The sequence below is a fragment of the Ochlerotatus camptorhynchus genome, unplaced genomic scaffold (assembly GCF_037179485.1).
Source record: "Ochlerotatus camptorhynchus isolate MF236.1 unplaced genomic scaffold, CSIRO-AGI_Acam_v1.1 ptg000359l, whole genome shotgun sequence".
In the NCBI taxonomy this organism is placed as follows: Eukaryota; Metazoa; Arthropoda; class Insecta; order Diptera; family Culicidae; genus Ochlerotatus; species Ochlerotatus camptorhynchus.
The window spans coordinates 304294-329786 of NW_027040847.1; the positions used below are offsets into that span (position 1 = coordinate 304294).

A 25493-nucleotide genomic window follows, 5' to 3' on the forward strand; every position below is an offset into this window, starting at 1 on the left:
GTTTTGCTCTCAAATGTCACACGTGATATTGGAACACAATATCATGATTGATGGCTCTAATGTTGGCCTATGGATCTAAGATTGGGTCCATCGCTAAAAAGCTGCTATTCATCAATTTTATCTAGATGAACGCGTCATTGGGACGATACTAATGGATATTTTTGGTCGCTATTGAAAATTAAGTCCATTCCTGAATTTATGTATGGGCCCAAATTAGGAGTATTTAGGCCGACATTACATACATTTCCCCAATATATTGTTTCAAGTGTTGCTATGCAAAAAAAAATATGTTTCACAGAAAGTGGGCGTAATGTTCACGGTTCGGACTTAGAAAAATTTCACAAAATGTTCCAATAATAGTGTGATCAGAAATGATACTAATGTGCGAACGCGCGGGAAAAATGCGAAGAGTCAACGAAATGTGGATTTTAACATTCTGTGGTAATAGAACCATGGTGTCCTGGCAGTGAAGATGGTGTACTCAGGCCAGTGACAAGGCCTATACCAACAGCAGCATTTGACAGTAGGCAGCATGTCCCGGGTTCAAATCGTTTATTTTGCTGTGCTGGGCCCGCTGTCACGGTATAACATGTTGCCTACGCGCCTGTCACTGGGCTGGGTGTACTCACCTACTTCTGCATTTACGATGGAATCAAATTTGGCAACTTCCATAGCATAGTTTCCACTTGTCGATAGCCCTATTTTTTGTGATTGGGCGGATATGAGGACAATTGAGTGGGTTGATGTGTTTTATCACTTTGCTGGCTTGGTACGAAAGTAGAACCAACCGGGTATAGTGACCGCTGGCAAGATCTGACCAGATCTTCACGGCACTGACAAAACGGCAGAATCCTTTCCTGATAGCATACTTAATGATACCATTGAATCTGATCATTTACAATAACTTTGATTATCCTCCCACAACTGCGAATACCCTGTTAAATTGTAATTTTTCGAACAAATTGATCCACACAAAAAGCCGAAGACAATATTTTAGGCCGGGGTAAATTAAATTTTTGACTTGACCGTGCATCAAACCCACCGCTGCTAAAAGAATACGAACCTGTGATAAGTGGCGTCACGAAATAGTGCGTGTTGTGCAGAGATCCGTCTACACTTTTGTCTAGGGTCAACAGCCGGGTAATTTACTTGCTGCTCGACAGATGACTATGCGCATCAAACCAAAACAGTCCTTTTCATGACGACAGAAATATTTCCCTTTAAAGAGTTAATTTTCATAGTTTTTGCAGAAGCAAAACCCCTGTGAGCTCAGGGAATCAATTGCTTCCTTCACGACTGACAACCATGTGTGCAAACCAAAACCATCCTTTTAATGGCAGCAATAGCATAGAGGTAACTCTAAGACCAGAATGTCCCGAAGAAACGTGCTCAACTTTTTGGCTCAGCTCTGGTACTATCTTCGGTCCCAAGCTAATCGATTCACCCCTCGAAACATAGGAAAAACCAATAACCCCTCATTTTATCTGTCAAACTTTCATAGCGAATCAAAACAAACATTGCGTAGTAATAGAATTTCGATTTCGAATTAATGAGGTACGTTAATCGTTTGCTTGGGACCAATAGGCTAGTCAAGTAGTGAGCCAATTTAAAATCGTTAGTTTCGTATTGATTGTTGGCAATAGTAATTTCCCCTTAAAGAGTTAATTTTGATAATTTTGCCAGAAGCAAAACCCGCGTGAGCAAAATTGACGCATCACAACGTGCTTAAAGATGACTGGATCAGACAGTTAACCAATCACGTGGCTGCTATATAAGACCAGTGTAACCTCGCCTGTGCTCATCATCAGAGAGATCATTCTCTGCTTGATCGTCAAGCAGTTTAGTTCGGTGTAAGCTCGTGCTCTCGAGTTGTTCGGAAAGATCGTTGCGATAGTGTTCGCGTTCTCTCTTTCGCGGTGTTTGTGTGTGTGTGTGCCCTCGGAAAGGGGAAAAATAGCTCGCGAAGCCCGGTGAAGGACAAGAACCCCGGTGAAGGAAGCTCGGGTGTACCTACATCCAACAGGTTTGCTGTTCTCCCCATGGATGGGAATAACCAGCCAGCTGTGACAGAAAAACGCAGCAAGAAGAGGAAGAATCGGGGTCAGTCCGATGGCACGATTGGTCGCGACGATGCCTCTGTGACGAACGGAGATTTCGGTGACGCTGCCGAAAAAGAAAATGCTGCCGACAGAGCGCGGCAAGAGTGAAACTACCTCTACTGGTAGTGAGAAATGCCCATCTTAACGAGCTCATCGCAGATCTGGCGTCGCTGGGCGTCAAAGCCGATTTCAAGCTGGGCAGAGTCAGCATCAAGGTGGTGGTCCGTACGAAAGCGGGGTATGACTTGGTCATCGCTCACCTGAGGACTTCCAAGGTGGAATTCTTCACTTACGACATTCCCGGTGAAAAACCGTTCAAGGTTGTCATTAGGGGCCTATCAAACTTCGACCCGAAGTTTATCGAAGATGAAATCAGGGACCGGTACAAACTGACCCCAAATGCCGTCTATCGGATGACAAGGAAGGACGAAAATGTGAAGGTGTATCCGGATTGCCTTTTGCTGGCACACTTTTAGAAGGGAAGCCATCCGCTCCATCAATTCCATCTACGTTCGCTGAGAGCCATATCGTGGGAGCCATCATGTGACTCAGTGCCAACGGTGTCTGAACATTGGACACGGCACCCGAAACTGCAAAATTAAGCCACGCTGTGGCAATTGCGCTCAAAACCACACCATCTCCGAATGTGCTGCGGATGAAGCTGTGGCGTCCAAATGTGCCAACTGTGCTGGTACTCATCAAGGATCCAACAAGCAGTGCCCTAAACGTGAGGATTTCAAGCGCATCTGAAAACAGGTGTCCACCAACAATCAACCAGGACGAAGGTAGGAGAAGGCCCCAGCTTTCAGGGCGGAGGACTTTCCGCCTCTTCACGGACAAACGAATTTGCGGATGCGATCTTTTCCCCCTCAAGACATGTCTGGATCTTCTGCTGGACAAAGCTCTCCATCCCCCCTGGATTCTGGAGACAAACAACAACCCCGATCTGTTTTCAGCGGATGAACTGATGGAAATTTTCGTCAACATGACTGGTGCTCTACCCCAAGCAACATGGCTTGTCATAAAGAAGTTGAAAATACTTTTCATTGACTTACGTAAAGAATCAATAATACTTGAATATACATTTATTCAACCTAAAAAGCGCAAAACGCGGAGTTTATAAAACTAAATACTGGTCTTATAACATGTTTTGGAAACATCATAAAAACCAGCGGCAAAAAAAACAATAAAAAAAACTTGAGAATGGGATTCGAACACTGGTCCTTGGCGTGGTAGACTTATCACTTCCTAACTGGAGTAACTCCGCTTGATGAAAGTTTTTTTTACAAGTGTCTATCATGTTCTAGCCAATTGCATGAAAATTAACACGCCTTCGATCCGTCATAAAGACGTTTTGTTAGCAGCAAAGCGTACATTTAATTGCCAGAGTGTTATTTGAAAGTATTTTCAACTCCTTATTAGACAACCTGCACCTTTTCAGTTGTATTAATTTATGTGATGTCATAAAAAGTGTTTTCAACTTTTTTTAATGACAAATCTCCAAGAACCTCATAAGAAACTGTCAATCACTGCATAAGAGACAGTCCAGTTCAATGGCGCCGTCAATGTCCACGCCAATCTGGAAGGAACAGAATCTATTTAAGAATATAAATTCAACTAAGATTGATTTTGTATACGACAAGTTTTATAATGCTATTTAAACAGTAAGATGCACATTCAAATAACATTTAAATATAAAAGCAAATGAAAACTATTTTGGAAAATGTTGAAATCTAGGAAGTATGAAGAAAACATCTATACACCTCAGTTATATATGTTTTCTTCATCACTTATCATGCATTTATACAACAAGGCGTTTTAATTATATTTCAAAAAGCTGTTTTATGTGTTACTAGGGACGTAAGTGCCGCAATAAGCCCGAACAGATCCAAGTGCTCGTTAAGTTCATCATCAAGTATGGTGTCTAAACCGCTAACCATCGCTACCTGAAACGCTTGCTCTGTAAAAATAAAACAGATTGAGCTTGCCGACTTCCTCCACAAGCACAGCATCTACGTGGGTCTTCTAACCGAGACCCATCTAAAGTCAGGTGAAAGCTTCTGGTTGTCTAACCACAACATTATTCGGCTTGATCGCACCAGCTCCCCGGGGGTGGTGTAGCGGTCATTGACAGAAAAGGAATCAAGTTCTGCACTCTGCCCCACGTCCGCACTTCTATCATCGAGGCCGTTAGTGTGGAGGTGGAATCACCAACTGAAAACGTCCGGTTTATCGCTGTTTGCCCACGCTAGTCCCAAGTAACATTTTAAGTTTTATGAAATACTACAAATCAACTATAAAACAACATTCATAAAACCCTGGTCAAAGCTATTTTGTCATTAATGCATCCACCAAAACCTCATTAAGACTAGAATATGTCTAGTTGGCCCACCCTGGAGAAGGTTCTGAAGGGTGTATTCTCGTGTATGCTCTTCAAGATTGATTTACTGCAAAAGGTTGTATTTCGAACGCATTGAGAACCATTTGAAAGCTGCAATAAAAGCTATTTAGCAACAATAAAAACCCTTTCCGAGCCATTTCCCCTAGCCGCATGCTGAATCCACTAGGAAAGCACCAATCAAGATTGAAAAGGATTTATGAATCCGATCTTATCAAAATAATTAAAATAGAAACTGATGGTATAAAAATCTTGTTGAACATTCCAAATTTATTACAATAGTTCTCATTAAGTGGCCTAGTTTTAAATGCCATATTAAATTTTATGTGAAATATACGTGAAAACATCGAAAAAATTAAGTTCACCCTCGTAAAACATCGATTGAACTAATTATTTAACATTGAAAAAAAGAATACGTATTCTTCAGATCGAGCTTGGCCGAGATTTTTTTTATTATTTTCGCATTGAAATGTTTACTCATTGCTAAATTTACCAAAATATAGTTATATCTAAGGAAACATAGATTGAAAATTGAAGATTGTAAAAAACAAGCAAACTAATTGTAACATGGCGGTGGCATAAAAGTTTATTTTCATGGGTCATTTGTGAAAAAGTTGTTTTGCTTTCAAGAATTCCTTAACAAATTAGTAAGATTTTAAAGTGGCTTTTATGAAGAAAACTTGCAAGCTGAATTGTATTTATCTAAAGCCATCAGAGACGAACCAGCCAAAGGCTAAAAGTTAATAAAGAAAAAAAAAAAAAAATCTGAAGCCATATTTTGCCCCGTTCAGATTTATGGCAGCATTTATGGAGGCAAAGTTGCCTGCAAAAAGTAAAACGTCAAAGTTTGTTTATCTTTCTATAGTTGCGCTGCACAGAAAAAAAATGTAATATCGATCAACGCAGCTACAACATTACATCAATGGATGTAATTTTGTTCGCAAAATCGATGTACATCGTGCAATGTGATATTACACAACCGATGGATTGACCTGGTTGCAGCAGTTTCGATGTAATATTCAACAACTTTTTTTGCTGTGTGTAGGATCCAGGGTTCTTCCAGGTGGTTTTCTCCCGATAGATTGGGAGATTGATTACTCAGACAGTTTGCGATGCTGTTTCACAACATTTCGCATTTCGAACAGCTGAAAGCGCAATCGTTCCCGAAAAAGATCCCCTTCTTCCGGATGGTTACAGAAGTGCCCCATCTAACGATGCAGCGATGTTCGCTTGAATGAAATTTTCGAAGAGTTGATTCATTCGCCGAATAATCGCTACTATGGATCGGAAACCAGCTAATCTCCGCTAACTAACAGTTTCAGCGATTTGCTGTCGGTTGTCATCTTTTCGCAAGATCTGGAGAAGGCTGGTATGTTTTTTAAACTTTCGACAATGTTTTATGAATTCGAGGGCCCCGCTCAGTTTGCTCTTCTCCGCCAGATGGCCAGTCGTTGATGGTGTGCTGGTTCTTCTAAAGAAGTAAATTTTGCTGAAATCGACTTGATTTTTTCATCCTACTTCGTCTATCCTTCGAGATTTCCTTGTCATAAATTTGGCATTTATTAACTATGAGGAACCATCTTTTAAGCTCAATTTGTAAACAGAGTAATTAGGGAGTTAATGATGCACTTTAAAAAGCCTAAAAAGCATCAATAAATGCTTTTTGCTCTAATTCAAAACCTAATGGCTTTATGGTTGCTTTTATAATGATAGAACACGTTTATAAAGTATTTCATCAAGACATTAATAAACAATTGGTAATGACGTTTATGCTTGAGTTACAGAACAGTTTTAAGGAGGGATTGATAACTGTTTTAAATTTATTTTTAAAACAAGACAGTTTTTGACTTTCTTGCCAGACTATAAAAGGTTTTTAAAACAACAAAAAGCTGAATTACTTAGCAGAAATTTTTTACACTTTGAAATGCTATATTTAAACTAAATGCATTGTTCATTGTTCATTGCCGTTATACAACCATCATAAATCAGAGTGGATGCTAAATCGTTACTGAATTGTTACTTGGGGTGTACCGCAAGAAACGGACTAGGAATCCAATTGAAGGACGACCTGACCGCCATCACTCGTACTAGCTCCCGATGCATCGTTGGGGGCGACCTGAATGCCCGCCATGAACCTTGGCGGAACTACCAGCGGAGCCGGAACGGATGTCTATTGTTCGACCACGCACAACATGGACTGTACACTGTGCAGTTTCCGGACGAACCAACATTCAACGTGGTTTCTGCTAGAAGCTGCCTGCGTAAAGACTACCACCATGTCAACTGAGGGGAGTACGGACGAATGGTGGACAGCAACATCGATGAAAATCCACCGCTCGACACCGTAGATGACATCGACCGGGCGTTGGAAGGACTCCAACAGGCCATATGCATGGCTGACGAGGCATGCGTTCGACAAGTTCTTGTGAGGGGTAAGTTTGTTACTATTGATTACCACACCCAATTACTGATTCGGTTGAGAAATGTTTGTAGACGCCAGTTTCAGAGGACTGGGCAAAAAACGTGAAATGGCCGATCTGAACAGGCAGATTCCTTCCAGAATGGACTCACTCCGAAATGAAAGTATCGGAAATTTTGTCCAGAATCTGGGCGACATCTCCAGGCTATTCTGGAAGTAATTCTCATCCTAAACGCGTTCCACCTCTCAATCGAAAATGATGACGATCGGCTTTTAATCACCTCACAGGAGAAAGCAAATGCGATCGGCGAGCATGTCGCTTCATTGCATTTACTTGGCTCAACTTTCCAAAGTCCACCCGATGATCAGGTTGCGCAATGCGTTCAAAACCTAGATGCCTTCCTATGTGCCGTGCCTCCGGTGGATATGATTACAGTACAACAGATTTGCTCAGCGCTGAAATGCATCAAGAATATGAAGGCCCGGGTTTGACGGTATATTCAACTTGATCTTGAAGAGAATTGTTCGAGAAACTCATTCTCAATCGTTTGCTCAAATTTGTCGAGGAAAACAACAGTTTCCTTCCGGAACAGTTTGGGTTCAGGAAGGGGCACTCCACCAATCACCAGCTAGTACGGGCGATGAATAACATCCGAAGTAACAAAGCTGTATCCAAGTCCACAGCCATGGCCTTGCTAGAAATTGAAAAGGCGTTTGACAATGTTTGCCATGACGGACTTGTGTACAAGCTTTGTAACTTCAACTTCCCATTACATCTGGTTAAAATCACCCGTAACTACCTCCAGTAAATTTCGTTTAAGGTATCGCTGAAGGTTTGTCTTTCAGACACGTTTCCCATCCCAGCAGGAGTCCCGCAATGCAGTCTGCTGGGCCCCTTGATTTACAACATTTACACTTATGACATTCCTCCCGTCGGCGACGGTTGCGTTGTTTTAATAGTAAAGTAAAGTATTAAAAAGCCTGTGCTCATTCTTGCTTTGGATCGCATGCAATCCGCCTGAAGAACCCTGGTGAATGTAACGATAAGTAGTGACATGATATTGACATGTATTCAGTGACGGGTATCAGAGATGCAGACAAAGAGAGTGAGATGTGTGACAGAGAATGATAGAGAAAACGACGGCACTGGCGACACGGGTCAGAGGAGTGAGTTAAGATCGAGACGTGGATCGGAACAGGCAACGTTTTTACAGTGAAGGAGAAGCTTTACTCGACTGCAGTTTACCGTCGCTCCCATCCATCGTGTGCTCTAGAAGAACAACTACGCCGAGTCTGAGTACGTTGATTAGTTGATAAGAAATTGGCTGTGATGCAAGAAAGACAAACATTATAGTATCCTTTTCAACGAATATTTGAATACACTTCAGATATCCATTTGATATGTGAATGTGTTCATGCGGGGCTTACTGTATATGAAGATATCAGAATGTACGTATATGAACAGGCATTCTTGAAATGGGTTATTGGATTTACAGTAGAGCTATCACCTTTCATCTCCAGAGCTAAAAATGTTTGCATCTATCGGTGAAAACAGTTTTATCAACAAATAGGTACATTTTCAAAAGTATTGGGAATATCTTGGCTATAGACCGGATGTGAATCCTACGAGTTACCTCCGAAAAGTTATTTACGTTTCAAATGAACACCAACTGTTTTACTTTTGGGGAGGGCCTAACGCGCTTTGTGCGGCCTTTTTTTAATAACAGGCATACGAATAGCAATGTTTGCATGGGTATAACTTTTTTGTTTCACCATGAAATTGGCTGAAATTTTCACAGTAAGTAGAAAAATGTTCGAAATTATGATCTACTGAAAATTAGAACAGATTGGCCAAGTGGTTCCTGTTTTATTCTGGATATACGAGAGGCCATCGTGGGAGAAAAGGTACCAGTCGACTAAAACAAGGTGATGCTGGAAATCCACAGCAACAGGCATCTATGGGTAGTGCTGATTTATTTTTTTCTCTGCATTTATATGCAATGCGGCAAAATGGTGTTTGATGATATGTTACTTGGTTCGCAGGAAGATCCGGAACATCTGTAAAATGTATTCGTAAATTTGATAAAAGTAGGTCATGATTTTTATCTGCAACTATATGAAAGGTAGTAAAATGGTGAAGTTTGATATATTAGCTGGTCATTGGTTCCGAATGTTCACCAGAAGATCCCGAACATCCGTAAATTTGATTGTTGGGTAAATTTAATCAAAGTATGCCTTGATTTGTGAAACTATGTGAAATGTACTAAAATTGTGATTATTTATATATAAGCTAATCCGAGGGGTGCGACTCATCATGTTTCTATCTACTAAGCGCGAGTGCATCTCACAACAGCAAAGCAACACATTTCCTGCATCTTAGATAGAGTCGCCCCTCTCGAGCTAATCATGGGCCCCGAATGCTCACCAGATGGTCCACCAGAAGATTCGGAACATCTTTTAAATTTATTGCTGTGTAAATTTTATCAAAGTAGGTCTTGATTTGTAATGCAGTAAAATGTAATAAAATTGGTATTTTTGTTAAATATAACTGGCTAATAAGCTAGTAATTGCTTTTAAGCGGCCACCAGATCCCCCACCGGAAGATCTGAAACATCCGTAAATCGATTGCTGCGTAAATTTAATTAAAGTAGGCATTGATTTTTCTTTGGAACTATAGGGAATGTAGTAAAATGGTGATTTTTGATGTATTAGCTCCGAGGTATCTGGTGACCTGGTGGTCAGCGGGATGATCCGTTCAAACTTTAGAGGTCTCAGACAGTAGCCTATCTGGCCAAGTGGATTCGGTTTTATTCCGAGTTTACGACAGGCCATCGGGGGGAGAAAAGTTACCAGTCGACTAGAACAAGGTGATGCTAGAAATCCACAGCAACAGATATCTATGGGTAGTGCTGATTAATATTTTAACAAAACCACAACCTGGTTTTAAATATTGAGTGGAGACCTAGATAAACATTAATGTTGATAATTATGTATTTTTGATCAAAGTATGCCTTGATTATACTCTGCAACTAGGGAAAATAGATGTAATGTCGGCCTAAATGCCCCTAATTTGGGTCGGTACATAAATTCAGCAATTGACTAAATTTACAATAGCGAACAAAAATATCCATTAGTACCGTACCAATGATGCGTTCATCTAGATAAAATTGATAAAAAGTAGATTTGTAGCGATGGGCCCAATCTTAGATCCATACGCCAACATTAGAGCCATTTCCCCTATATGAAATGAAGAAAATTTGTGATTTTTGATATATCAGCTGGTCATTGGCTCCCAGTGGTCACCAGATGGTCCGCCAGAAAATTCTGAAAATCTAAAAAACTCGATTGTTGTGTAATATTTGATCAAAGAATGCCTTGATTTGTTCTGAAACTAATGCAGTTAAATCTAATAACATTAGGAATTTTGTTATATTAGCCAGTAATTACTTTTGAGTGGCCACCAGATTCCCCACCGGAAGATCTGGAACATTCGTAAAATTGATTGCTTCGTAAATTTGATCACAGTATGCCTTGGTTTTTCTCTGCAACTAGGAGGCCTAAATGCCTCAAATTTGGGCCCATACATACATTCAGCAATCGACTAAATTTTCAATAGCCACCAAAAATATCCATAAGTACCGTCCCAATGACGCGTTCATCTAGATAAAATTGATATACTGCAGATGTTTAGCGATGGGCCCAATCTTAGATTCATGGAGCCCAATCTTAGATCCATGAAGCCATTTCTCCTATATTAAATGTAGTAAAATTATTGTTTTTGATGTATTAGCTGGTCATTGGCTCTGAGTCACCAGATGGCCCAACGGAAGATCTGAAACATCCGTAAAATTGATTGCTGCGTAAATTTGATCAAAGTAGGCCTTGATTTTTCTTTTGAACTATAGGGAATGTAGTAAAATGGTGATTTTTGATATATTAGCTCCGAGGTCACCAGATGGTCAGCGGGAAGATCCGTTCAAACTTTTGAGGTCTTAGACAGTAGCCTATCGGAGGGCGGTGATCTTGATTTCCAGAGCGGTCTTGAGAATGTGGAACCCTATACTTACCACAAGATTTTTCGCTGTTTGAAAGGTTAGAATTGAATTTGAAGATAGATGAGATGCATATTGTAGCATGAGTTTGTAAAAAAAAATGACATAAGTGTATTAGATTCACTAGCTTGTTGATTATCTTGAGCAACTATCGGAAAGAAAGGGTTAACACTAAATAGACAGATTTCAGCCGCTGGAAAATGTTGAAAATTACGTATAAGAACTGGTTTTTCCAATAGATTTTGATGTAGGCCTACGTCTTTCGGGAAGGGTGCGAATTAAGGCAAATGTAACGAAAATGGGTCATACTCTAAATGCTAATAACTTGACCAATATACAATGGATTTTGATGATTTGTATGTCAATTGATTCACCAGTGCTATAAAATTTATATGGTATATCACACATTATAATGGTTAAATATTTTAGTAGTTAACAATGAAAAAAAAATGGAAATATTCAAATTTCCCATTCATATTCTTCGACCGCACGGTGCTCACCTCTAACAAAGCCATCAGAAAGTTGATCCCTAACGACACAAGCCAAAGCCGCACAATCATTCAACTTTGCGGTCGATCTGATCGGAGCTCGGTGAAAACTGATTACGTTAGAATAGTGGAAGAGGTAGAGCAGCCGAAAGCCGAAAAGGGTCTGTCAAATCGTTTGCACTTTCTCATCATCAGAACACAGACAACGATCAGCACTCGGTGTGGTTGAACGCAAGTATTCTTTTCTCCCGTGTTTCACATGTTTTTTCTCGCGCGTTGTCGTCCCCTCGGCGGAACATTATAAATCAGTGGCGGAGAAACTGCAACTCTGGAAGGTGGAATATTTTACCCACGACGTGCCGTCGACGAAGACCTTCAAGGACATTCTACGCGGGTTGCACGAGCTGGATGTTTCGGTTGTGGAAGAAGAGCTGAAACGCAACAATCTTCAACCCATGAAGATTTTTGTGATCAAACGCCAAAACGAGACGATCAAGTATCGCGACCAACTGTGCCTGGTGTATTTGGTTGGCAGATCCACAAACATGAGGCAGCTTCAAAGCATCCGAACGCTTCTCAGTGTGCTTCATTGGCGAGAAAACAGCCGGAAATCGTAGATTTCCTGCGCCAACATAACATCGATGTCGCGTTTCTAAACGAGACGTATCTTAAACCGGAGGTCAACTTTAGCCTGCCAGAGTTCGAGCACAGAGGAGCGGTGGCGTTGCCATTGCCATAAGGAGAGGACTGGAGTACAGGATGCTGCCTGCCTTTCGTCTATCGTTCGTGGAAGCCATTGGAGTCGAGCTGGCATCGCCGGATGGTCCCATCACACTCATCGGCATCTACTGTTCTGCCCAATGCAAGGAGTCGGATGGAACAATCGATCGTCTCAACAATGACATCCAGAAGTTGACTCGTCTGAAGGGTAAGTTTATCCTCGCCGGTGATCTCAACGCACGCCACTCGCTGTGGGGCAATCCAACAAGTAACAAGAACGGAGCAGTGCTGGCCACGGACCTGCAGATGGGACTCTACGTGGTCCTCCATCCGGACTCGCCTACCTGCTACTCACCAGCCGGTGTTTGATCCACCCTTGACATCGTTCTCACCAACATGGCGGACGGTTGCTCTGTCCTCCGACCACCTACCGGTGGTTTTCGAGATGAATCAAACCATCAACTAACGTCAGCAGCATCGCACTATCATCGAGCGAATTGGCCTCAACTCCAGTGGTTTGTGGAGGATCGAGTGGTCGAAAATCCTGCGTTAACGACGACGGAAGAAATCTACGGCGTTCTGTAAGCGCTCTCCGATGACATAGGCGAATCGGAACAACGGTTCATCCCGACAACCCCGGTGACATGTAAGTTTACCAACCTTGATGATGAGGCCAAGCGTATAATAACTCTTAGGAATTGTGTTACGAGGCAGTTCCAAAGATCGCAAAACGTTAGTAGGAAAGTTATATATATAAAAAATTAACCAAAATTATTGCCATTTGTGTGGAAAAACTTAGGAACAGGCAGTTTACAAAAGACCTTTGTAGTTTACCAAATTACTTTTGGCGTTTAACAAAAGTGCTTAAAAATAAACCAAAGCTCATGCCGCCTCTTAGAGTTGATAATGAGGTTTTTTTTTCCTCTGTTCGACCAGTAATTTGATCTATTGTAGTATATCCCGTGTCCTTAGTTTAGTACATGTCGTATTACTCCATCACTATTGAGAAATGATGAAGTATTCGGTTTTGATACAGTTCTCATTCTTGTCTTCATCGCAAGGAATCGATTCTAATTGAAAGGTCCCGCTATTTATACCCTTTGGAGTGTTGAAACACCCTCCAAAGTCGCACCCCTTTGTTAGTCAAAATTGGATTACTTAGCAGCAAAAATAAGCAATGACACCGATAATGACTATGCATCTGAACCCTAGTCTTAATCACTTCAAACTATGGAACAATGAATAGAAGATTAGGAATCACATAGATGAAGACTAACTAACTCATTTTTTCCTTGTTTCAAGTTCATCCTCGGTGGAAAAAGCCGAGTCTTGTCACTATCAACAAGGCATAAAAAGTAACAAGGACTAAGATGTGTTCCTTGGATTGCTGAAAAATCATGTTCCTCTAATTTGAAGTAGTCAGGACTAGGAATCGGTGGTGGTAGATCTTACATCCCGTAACGAACTCTTCAACATTGTCCTGAAGAATTTGGGACCGAAAGCGCATACCCTTCTGGTGAATGTCATCAATCGTTGCCTGGAGCTCGGACACTTCCCAGGTGCCTGGAAACGCTCCAAGGTGGTACCGATACCGAAGCCGGGACAAGATCCTACCAACCCATCAAGCTACCGTCCGATCAGTTTACTTTCCTCGCTTAGCAAGTTGTTTGAAAGACTAATTTTCACCAGACTCCTCGAGCACACCAAAGTGAATGACATCCTACTTGACGAGCAATTTGTATTCCGATGAGGTCACTCGGCGGTGAACCAACTCAAGCGGTTCTCAATCCACATCAATCAGACGAAGTCGGTCTTGAAGACAACGGTCATGGCGATACTGGACATCGAAAAGGCATTCGATAGCGAGTGGCATGACGGCTTGGTGCACAAGCTTCTGCAATTTCGTTTCCCCAGCTACCTGTTGAAGATCATCTCGGACTACCTTGACGGCAGGACGTCTAAAGCATGAAGTAGGCAACGCTTTCTTGGAACCGTATGATGTACCCGCCGGAAGCATCTTGGGACCTATATTGTACAATTTTTACACATCGGACATACCGAAACTGCCGCAAGGTGGAACACTGTCGCTGTTTGCTGACGATTCGGCAATCAGCTACAAGGGACGAGTAATGTGCACTCTCATATCGAAGCTCCAAAACGGATTGGATGCCTACACCATTTATCTCACCGACTGGAAGATATATGTGTTTCCTCATCTCAACACCGACCGGCTCAAACCGTCATCAAGCCCCGTAACGTGGGTAGATCACCTTTTCGTGGTACGTTACGGGATGTTAGATCTAGAACCGATTCCCAGTCCTGACTACTTCAAACTAAGGGAACAGTATTTTTCAGTAATTCAAGGAACACATCTTAGTCCTTTTATGCCTTGTTGATAGTGACAAGACTCGGCTTTGCAAACCGAGGATGATCTTGAAACAAAGAAAAAATGAGTTAGTTAATCTTCATCTATGTGATTCCTAATCTTCTATTCGTTGTTTCTTAGTTTGAAGTGATTAAAACTTGGGTTCTGACGAGGGGGACTACGCATCTAAATCTCAATTTTAGATGCTCAAAAAATCTCTAGTGTGTTCTAAATCTTCGAAAAATCTTCTTTCTTTTCTCGCATCTACTTGCATCGCACATCATCTTTTTGCAGGAAATCTTCAAAATCGTGATAAATTTTCTTTCTATCTACTCAGCGTACGCGCAGCAAAACGCAATATTTCCTGCATCGTAGATAGAGTCGTCCCCCTTGGGTTCTGATGCATGGTCGTTATCGGTGTCATTCCTTAATTTTGTTGCTAAGGCATCCAATTTTGCCTGACAAAGGGGTGCGCCTTTGGAGGGTGTTTCGACACTCCGAAGGGTATAAATAGCGGGACCTTTCAATTAGAGTCGGATCCTTGCGATAAATGGAGTAATACGACATGCAATAAACTAAGGACACTACAATAGATCACTGGACGCAGTGATATTAGATTCCGAACAAAAAAAAAAAAAAAACCTCATCGAAGATCAAGGTCCTGAACGCTGAAACTGAGTGGTCACCCGAGGCACGCTACCTTGGCCTAATTCTCGACAGTAAGCTCCTCTGCCGTTCGCTCATGGAAGACTCAGTCAAAAAATGCACCACCATGCTGAAACGTCTGTATCCGATTATCAACCGTCGCTCGAAAGCATCCATCGTCAACATGCTGGCTGTCTACAGACAGATTGTTGCGCCTATGCTGGAGATGAGTCCTGCAGAACAAGTTCCTGAAGATGATTCTGAATCTGCCTCCGCGCACACGGATAGCCGACGTTCATCAGCTGGCAAATCTCGATCAACTTGACCAGAGAATGACTGCACTCGCCAGTCGGCACCAAACCAGTACTCTAAATTCAAAGTACGAAAAAATTAGAAATCTTTACCCATGATTATTTAAACAGTAGGTTTAGTTAGGATTTAATGTAGTTAGATAAGAAATTTAAATTTTAATATATAAAATAGATCAAATGTAAAACTAAGGTAAAACAAAACAACTAAATAAAAATAAATTTAGTTTAAAAAAATGCTTCCACTTTCAGTTGCTGCAAACAAGGTTGCAAAGACTCATTTCAGCTAAAACAATGTTTTTCTAAATTATGAAATAATTAGATGCCATGATCAAATTTTGAATTGGTAGGATACAAGAAGAGGTTGCAAAGAATGTGTTTGACATATTAAACCTGTTTATTTCACGTCATGAGAGTCACAATCAGCGATTTTTCACAAACTCACTCACTCACTCACTCACTCACTCACTCACTCACTCACTCACTCAGCGATCAGCAAATCGCTGATTGTGACTCATAGAAAGCAACATTTACAGGTTTTATGTTTCCAACGCATACTTTGTAACCTCTTCTTGTAAGTTACAAGTAAAACATGCCATCATACCATCTTTTGGTTTTATTATTCCGAAAAACATTATTTTAGCTGAAATGAGTCTTTGCAACCTTGGCTGCAAATAGTCGAGCTGGTCGGAGGGAATGAAAGAGCAACGAAAAGGGATTTTGTTTCCAAAATGTTTTTGCCAAATCGCATCCACCGCTACCATCAGTTCCAGTCCGACAGTGGAGCAAGTCGGAGCTCGGTCATAACATTTGACAAAGGGGACAGGGAGAGGAAGAGTAACGGAAATCTTCATCACATCTGTCAAATCGCTTCCACTTGTTCAGTCAGACAGTGGAGCTGGGTGAAGTTATGAGGCATCACTCAGAGTCTAGATGCCTTATGTACAGGTACCAAAGAAGGAAGCATTCTGGATTACTTTTTCGAAGGACGTATCAGGTTTTGTAAACAATGCATTTGATCGACAATTTGGCGTAACTGGTAGCTCGCCCACGCATTCTCACACTACCCTCAGATAAGGGATTTTTTCTAGTACCGATAGTGGTGTTACACAGTTCGAAAAAGTAGTGTAAATTTCTGTTCAATATGATGCACATAAATGGAGCGTCACATATCATATACTTCTTTCTTCTTCTTCTTCGCATTTCAAGCTTATTGCATATCGCATATTAGCTTATTGCGTGTTCTCAACTTAGTGTTCTAGATGCAATTCGACAGTTATTAATTGAGAGCTTTCGATGCCTGTACCATTTCTGCATTAGTATAATTGTGTGGCAAGTACAATCATACTCTATGCCCTGGGAAGTCGAGAAATTTTCCAACCCGAAAAATTCCTAGACCGGACCGGGAATCGAGCCCAGCCACCTCCAGCATTGTCTTGCTTTGTAGCTGCGCCTTTACCGACTGAGCTAAGGGAGGCTCCAACACATATCATATATGTTTACATTATAAATCATGTAAACCTCTGAGACATTTCATGCAATATAGCAAATATTGTATACAAAAGCCCATCTTTGTAAACAACATTGTTTACAAGTTTCTCGGTTGCATGAAATTAAATACAAGTTTGCGTGAATGAATGTTTACATCACAATTAAAATTCAGAATTTTTATCTGTATAGTATGCGTGGGCAAGTTACGTCAAATCCGAGGGGGGCGACACATCTAAATCTCAATTCTAGATGCTCAAAAAATCTCACACTAGCGAATCAATCTTCGAAAAATCATCTTTCATTTCCCGCATCTACTTGCATCGTGCTTCATCTTTTTGCAGGAAATCTTCAAAATCGACATAAATCTTCCTTTTATCTACTCAGCGTGCGCGCAGCTAGTCACAGCAAAACACAATCTTTTCTGCATCGTAGATAGAGTCGTCCCCCTCGGTCAAATCGACGATCAAATGCATTGTTTACAAAAGCTGATACGTGGCTTCGAAAAAGAAATCGAGAATTGTTTTTTTTTTACTAAAATTGAACTATGACTATTGTTTATGGCAAGTTTTGCTATAATCAATCCTCCTCGTATTTATTCGTGAAATTCACGTCATTTGTGTATGCAATCAATTAATCATATCGTCAGGCCATTTTACACAAAGATGGCGCTGTTCCGCTGGTAGGAAGTGGGAATAATTCGCTATCAGTGCATATTCAGCTAAAACAAAGTGACGACCACCTAAAGTAATCAGAAATTGAGTATCTGACACTGCAAAGCATGTCTGATACCTCTATATATTTATTTAGATTAACACCCGAAATCCCTACCCTTTAACATATTCTGCACAAAATATAATTTCTGCTCCTCCCCATATATAAAAACGGGGAGAAATCCTGAGCAGAATTTGTAAAAAAGGAGGGACAGTGACATCTGAAGGACACTCACCGCAGAAGCATGGTAACATGATTAATTTGACAAGGCATTTGTGATCGGCATACACCTTCCGGTTGTATGAAACAGGTCCAAATCCGCCTGTAAATTTTTCGTTTTGGCATTATTTATGGCAAATTAGTGAACTTTTCAAGAACATTAACGCCAAATAACCCAACAACACTAGCGGACCGTGAGTGCTGTGTTCGGGAAAAATCCAGGAATTAACTTCTCGCCGCAAGTTGTCATCAGGGTTGCTTTCACCCACTTGCTATAAAAAATAGTTTTACGGAATTATTGATATGATGTACTTTTAAGTAACAAAAATAGGGTGTAAAGTATGTGTTTGACTCATAAAACCTGTCAATTTCACTTTCATAGCGACACAATAAACGATCTTATGATTCGTGAGCGCTCACGAATCGTAAAATTACTGATTTTGACGCACTGAAAGCAATACTGACAGATTTTATGTGTCAAACTCATACTTCACGACCTGTTCTCGTAACTTAGGAGTACTAGTGGAAACGTTCCTATAGTTGCGGTACGTTAGAAGCGTTAGGTTCCTATAGTTGTGTACGGAGTCTCCATACACAACTATAGGAACCTAACGCTTCTAACGTACCGCAACAATAGGAGCGTTTACTCTAATTATCATTATAGGGCAAACGCTCCTATAGTTGCGGTACGTTAGAAGCGTTAGGTTCCCATAGTGGTGTATTGAGTCTCGATGCACAACTATAGGAACCTAACGCTTCTAACGTACCGCAACTATAGGAGCGCTTCCCCTAACATCTAATGATTTCAAAATTAAAAAAAAAATATATAGTAAGTACGTGGAAGTAACGCTGGGTGTCACTAAATCTTAGTTGCTAGTGTAGCCGTGTACAATCGATTATTTTTTATTTTCATCCACGAAATCATCTGTCAAAGTGTTTCACTAGAATCAATGTCCTGTTAGAGGCGGAACTTAGGAAGAATCTTTTGTGTCGAGCTAGCATAGGGACAATCATACACTCACGCGAGCACCACAGAATCAAAATAGCCATCCTCACCTACAAACATGTTGCCGAACGAGTGAAAATTCTTTCAACCAAGTGACTCTGCAGGTCGACTCAGAACTGACAGCAGTAGAAGAAAAGAAGGATAAACCGAAAGGCAGCCGAACAATTTTCTCTACCAAGGGAGAACCATATCGAATGCGTAAAATCTGAATGCTAAATCGTTAGCCGAGTCAGATAGTTTTTGGCTTAGTGATTTGAATCAGTTGAATTGGCCACAACAGTTTTACGATATTTACGTGACGCTTATGTTTATGTGTTACAGTATAACAGTTTTCTCCATGTTAATAGCAATTTAAACGTGTCAATGTATGTTTAAAGCTAGAAAATGAAAAATGATTATTTCTGCAAAATTCTCATTCAGATCACTCAGCAGAATGCAATCGTAAAAGGCTCAGCATAGAAAAAAAAAGTGAGGAATCATTCACACTACTACACTCTGAATCATTCATGTTACGCTCAGCTGTATGTTTTTCTCAATGGACGAGTGCACCGATGAATTTGAGTTCACTCACTCGAGTAAGAGGGACACAAGCTGCGGGCAATGTTTACTAATCATGAACACTAAATGTTTATTATTCATTATTCATGAACATTTAGTGTTCATGATGAGTAAACATTGCCCGCAGCTTGTGTCACTTTTTCTCGAGTGAGTTAACTCAAATCCATCGGTGCACTCGTCCATTCTGCGTTCATCGAAGGAAATCTGTTGTATTGGTGCTATATGTGACAACGTGTTAGTGAAAATCAGAGGAAAATACATAACAAATCGCTGTCAAACTCATTTTGACAGATCTAATTTCATACACTTTTTAGGTTAACCAGAGGAAAATAATAAATAACTTTACACTGAGATGCACTCGCTAGTGTGCGTACGTTAAACGTCACTACCCTAATAAACAAATACCATAAATACCAAATGGTTTGGATGATATCCCGAATAGGTTGTTAAGCTCTCTTTTATGGTTATTTTTATTAGGGTAATCTCTATAGGGAGCTGCACCGTCGGGGTAACTTCAATTTTTTGACATCTGGTAGTGGTTTGTTTACATGGACTTAGAAAAAAAGTTTAAAAAATTTATTAATTTTTTTTTTTAGATTTTTGGAGAGGAATATTTTTCAAACGAACATAGTCGGATATCAAATCTTTTAATTCTTTTTATTTGAAACCTCAAATCCACTTGAATTGACTAACAAGCAAAGGTAAACAAACCACCACTGGATGTCAAACTGATAAATTTGGGTTCATCGCGTTCATTCGTGACGTCAGCGTGCAGCATCCTATAGATGCAAAGCGAATACCAACGAAATCAGTACTGCTGTTCATTTCTGATGGAGTTGATGCTGTTGATGAATGCGAGTGAGTATTTAGTAAATGCAAAATTAAACGATTTTTTCCATGCTTGGTGTCGAGTACGCTTAAAAGGAGGAGCCTAGAAAATGAATCTGAATGCATAAATAAGGTCGCAGCTCTGTAACGTGGGTTGAAAGCATGGTCCTACGTCAAGTTTCCGTTCGTGCTCCTAGGCACAGACCTTTCAACTTTTTTTATGTTCATAAGTTGGTGGTTGTACTACCGAGCATGCTTGAGTTGTTCGTTGATCTCTAACATTTTAAATTAAATTTATTGTTTTTTTAGTTATATACTTCTTTGTAAGAAGGGTAAAACGATTTGTTCATCTACGCATGGTGTCCACACACCAAATTTCTTAAATCTTGTTCGGTACTTTTTTGCTGGATTCGTTCGGTAAAATGTAATTTTTACCGAATGCTTTGTAAAACATATTATTTTACAAATTTTCCGCAATCTGAACTGCTGAATTTCCGTAATTTACATACATTTACCGAAAATTGTAAATAAAATTTGCGGATCGAAACTGTAAAAGGCTGCGATTTCGCAATTCTGTAAAAATTGTGACGAGTATACTGTAAAAATAGTCTTTTACAAAATCAAACAGCTATAAAGTACCAAATTCTGTAAAAGCTACTGAACAGATTTTCGTACTGTCAAACTCAATATCGGCTGCCATTTCGATGTTGAGTGTCCTTCGGTTCTAAGTTGTGAAGCGTAAGTACTTTACTTTTCGCTTGATTCTGTGCAATTTATGCCGAAAATAAAATTAGTTTTTCATTTCTGGGTCAATTTCTTTCAGACGCCATGGACGTTATGCAACTCAATGTCCTCCTCTACCGCAGAAACTGCATTTTAGAACGGTTGATAACCTCGTCCGGGATCTTTACTGATTTTTTTTATAATTTTCTGTACAAACGCAAGATGAAAATTTTATGCATCTTCCAAAAAAATATATGGTTATAAGGAATGAATCTTTTGGTTTGGTGAAAGAAAGAAACAGTTAATCAATCAATAAAAATTACAATGTTTATTATTTATTCTGAAAATAAAGTACAGACGATTCGGTAAAAAATATACTGAACGCTATGGTAAACTTAACCGATCTTTCAGTAAAATTTACAGTCCAGGTCAGCAAATTTTGACAGGCCACAAGCGAAGAAAATTTACAGAACGGATTGTAAATTAAAAAATTACCGAAAGGATTACCGAATGTTCAGCTGTTCCATATTCGGTAAAAAATTACAGTATACTGTAAAAAAATCTTAGTGTGCAGGTCTTAACGCCAGTAAATAAAATCAAAATTATGTAAATGTTTCATATATGTACGTTAGACTGATCCAAAATTTGAAATTTTCGCTCCACAGTGCTCAAACGGTTCCAAATAGCATTCTGATTAGCCTCCCAAAATTTGAACTCATTTAGTGAGAAACTGACTTGGCACAAACCATTTGAAGTTTATATGGGAATTGATATAGAAAAACTTTAATTTTGGTTCATATCTATCTCAAAATTCACCAGTTCACTCTACTTTAAAAAATTGTAGCTGAGTTTGTTGGAAATTTTCTCAGCTACAACTTTGTTGAAGGCTACTTTTCGATCAAATGTAAGGAATAAAAATTATTAATGATTCAAGTCACTGATGTCTTATGATTATGCTCAATCAACTGTTCAGCAGGCAACATTGGTGTTTATGGCGCGTAGAATAGAGGACAAAAATCATGGCTACTATGTCACACTGCAGAATACAGTGTTGCCCACAATACAGTTGTTTAATCTTGCCATAAGATTATCAATCTCTTAAACAATTAATAACTATTTAATTTGACGTTTGGCTGAAAAATGATTTCCTGCAAAGTTGTAGCTGATAAAAATTCCCATAAGAATAGCAATAGAATTTGTTAACAGTACAATATGTTAAAAGGCTACTAGGCTAGAAGACAATTAACAAAAAGTTTTGTTTTCCCATAGTAATTTCCATGTAAACTTCAAATGGTTTGTGCCAAGTCAGTTTCTTATCAAATGAGTATAAACTTTTGGAGGCTAATAAAGACCTGATTTGAAACTGTTTCAACACTGTGGAGCGAAAATTTCAAATTTTGCATCAGTCTAATGTACGTACTATTTTTTTTAGAATAATCTGTGATCTACGGTAAAATCTGTGTCCATGACGGATACCGTAACATATATGTATATTTGTATGTTTGAATGTTTGAAATATTTAAGAAACTTGCTTTAAAATCCAAATTCTGTTTTTGTTTTCAGGTGCAACTTCAAAGCATATTGTTTGTTTTCGTTTCTGAATACGATAGTTTATTGCATTCCTGCTGGCTGGGTTTGGGGCGAACATGGTTTTCTAGGAAAGCTAGGAGTAGTAGACATTGCTGGAAGTGGACCCGTACATCTCATTGGAGGGTCGTCAGCATTTGCCTCTGCTATGATGCTTGGACCACGACTTGGACGATACGCAAAAGGAACGGATCCTCTGCCACTGGGAAATCCCGTCAATGCCTGTATGGGATTGTTTGTTTTGTGGTGGGGGTGGTTGGCTTTCAATTCAGGTAGCACTTACGGAGTGAGTGGTGCTAAGTGGATTTACGCAGCTCGTGCAGCTGTAATGACTATGATGGGCTCTTTCGGTGGAGGGAGCTTCAGTATAATGTAAGTTTTAATTAATATTTGACACAGAAAATCATGTGACTATTTTTCCCCTTTAGATATTCCATGGTTCGAAACGAAGGAAGAATGGACATCGTTGATCTCATCAATGGCATTTTGGCGTCCCTTGTTTCGGTAACTGCTGGTTGTTTTCTTTATCATGCATGGGAGGCAATCATCATAGGAGGAATTGGATCCGCTCTTTGCTGCTTAAGTATGCCGTTATTCGATAAAATGGGTGTTGATGATCCAGTTGGGGCAAGTGCTGTGCATGGAGTTGCTGGAATTTGGGGTTTGTTGAAATCTATAATGCATGCTAGATTGACCATCCGTTCTGTATTGAACGGGAGAGTAAAGTTTTTCGATTTTTTTGGGACTTCCCGTTGTTTTTCAACAAATATTTGTATCGTTTTTCTGGGATATTTACTGCCGATCTACGCATATCTGTCCCATGTTACTTTTGGACGTTTATATAATTTGTTCTAGGTTTGTATAAAAACAACATGTCCCATGTTAAAATTCTACGCATAACTATCCCACAAAGATTTTCTTGACTGAATCTATCATTAGTGAATCGGTTTGTGTACATTATGTGTGATTATTGAAACAGGATAAATATTATAAAAAGAAACGGTATGCACCATTATAGGAAGTGGAAGTTTTAGTTTATGTTGATAAATATTAAGAAAAACAGGATTTAATATTAAAACACCAGTTTCTAATTTCAAACAATGCATTATTAGACACTTACACTCGCCACCCCCCACACTCTCTCTATAGTGTCTACGTGTTTCATGAAAAGCCACTTATATAATATAATAATACGTAGTATAAAGGCCAACTCCGTACGGCAGAAATTTGCATGTGCATGTCAACTCTTCCAAAGTATTTATTGAAATAATCGAAGCCCACGGTCAACGATCGTGTGGCGTATTGATCTTTTGTCCACAGCATGTCAGCCGCCATAAATCTATGGTCGGACTCAAAATTATTAAGCACAATCTCCTTTAGGCCTACTTTTATCTTGCTACAAACAAACAAACAAACAAATAAGATGCTAAGAAGTTTATATTCTATGTAAATAGTGCATTCATAATTAGTTTCTTGAGATGCCCATACTTTAAGTGGTTTTATAGAAATAGCAATGTCAACAAATTTATTGTTGGTATAATTTAATGATAGAAAGCTATACAAACCTTCCAGGATCTTCCAAAACTTCGCGGAGAACGCAAGCAGAAGAGTAAAGACGTCAAATGCAACGTGGCCATCAAGCAGCTCTGAAAGTAAAGGCTGGCGCACAATGTATAAGTTTCCGGGTTTTTTATTGACAGATAATGGGCTAACTGTCAAAAAACCCGACAACTTATCCATTGTGCGCCGGACTTAACAGTTCCTAGTGGGACTAACATGCTCCTACTAACATTTCATTGAAGGTAATTTCTGTAGTTTTCACTAAAACACATTGATTCTGCTTAAAGGTGAACAATGCGCTAACTTATTTTAACGTATATTTCTTCCAACGAGCAGAAATGATTCGAAACATTATTCGCGATTTTTTCAGAAGCAACTTTTGAAATATGGGACTGATATGCGTAGAACGGCAGTTTAAACAATCGAAAATACATACATTAAACACGTCATTGTTCAAAAACCGATATGACCTTTCAAGAAAATTGTTTGCGGATGAGGATAAATGCGAATAACAAGAATTTATTAATCTATTTTTTTTTCAAAAATAAGATGTTAAAATATAAGTAAAAATTTACACAGCATATACTTTGCAAATGTTTAATTAGTGCATTAATATATTACTCATTCTATATTGAAAAATACAACCTAAAACTTAATTGTATCTTAGCCAGGGATGGAAAATCATTTACATTCATTTCGTGCATTCATTTACATTCATTTTCCTCTAACTTTTTTCATCAACAAAATTCCGTAAAATAGTGTTTGAAGCTTTTGTAGGCTTTTATGTTAGCTACATCTTTTGTAAAAAACTCCAATCTGTATCTCTTATGCATGATGAATCAGAGTGATTAGAACCCACCATTGTTTTTCAGTGAATGTAAATTGCATTCACTGAAAAACAATAACATGTTCTGCCAGCTCTATTTCATCATGCATAAGAGATGCATATTTTAGTTATTAACAAAAGTTGTAGTTAATATCAAAATCTACAAAAGCTTCATACATCATTTAACGGTATTCTGTTGATGAAAAAAGTTAGAGGCAAATGAATGTAAATGAATGCACGAAATGAATGTAAATGATTTTCCATCCCTGATCTTAGCTTTGCGCAGTGGCGATATCGTAACCAATGAAGTACAACCGAGGTGGGATTATTGCAAGTTGAAAAAAAAATTAATTGTATCTTGAAAACATTTAATAATATATATTTTTTTACTTAGTTTTTACATAATTTACAAACAACGATTTAAATTTACATGAACATCCCAAGTAATCAATAAGTCCGCTAATTGATGAATCTACGCGAAACTGCACCA

General features: G+C 39.4%; 1 protein-coding gene and 1 pseudogene across 1 annotated transcript in view; both read left to right on the forward strand.

Annotated features, from left to right (window-relative positions):
- Amt (Ammonium transporter) overlaps window positions 1–25493 on the forward strand; it is a 50253-nt gene that overhangs the window by 20310 nt on the left and 4450 nt on the right. Inside the window, exons 2-3 of the mRNA XM_065231682.1 lie at window positions 22594–22989; window positions 23046–23278. Of these exons, the coding sequence (XP_065087754.1) occupies window positions 22594–22989; window positions 23046–23278 (629 nt within the window). The remainder of the gene's footprint in view (window positions 1–22593; window positions 22990–23045; window positions 23279–25493) is intronic.
- Window positions 25278–25404, forward strand: LOC135709389 (U4 spliceosomal RNA; annotated as a pseudogene).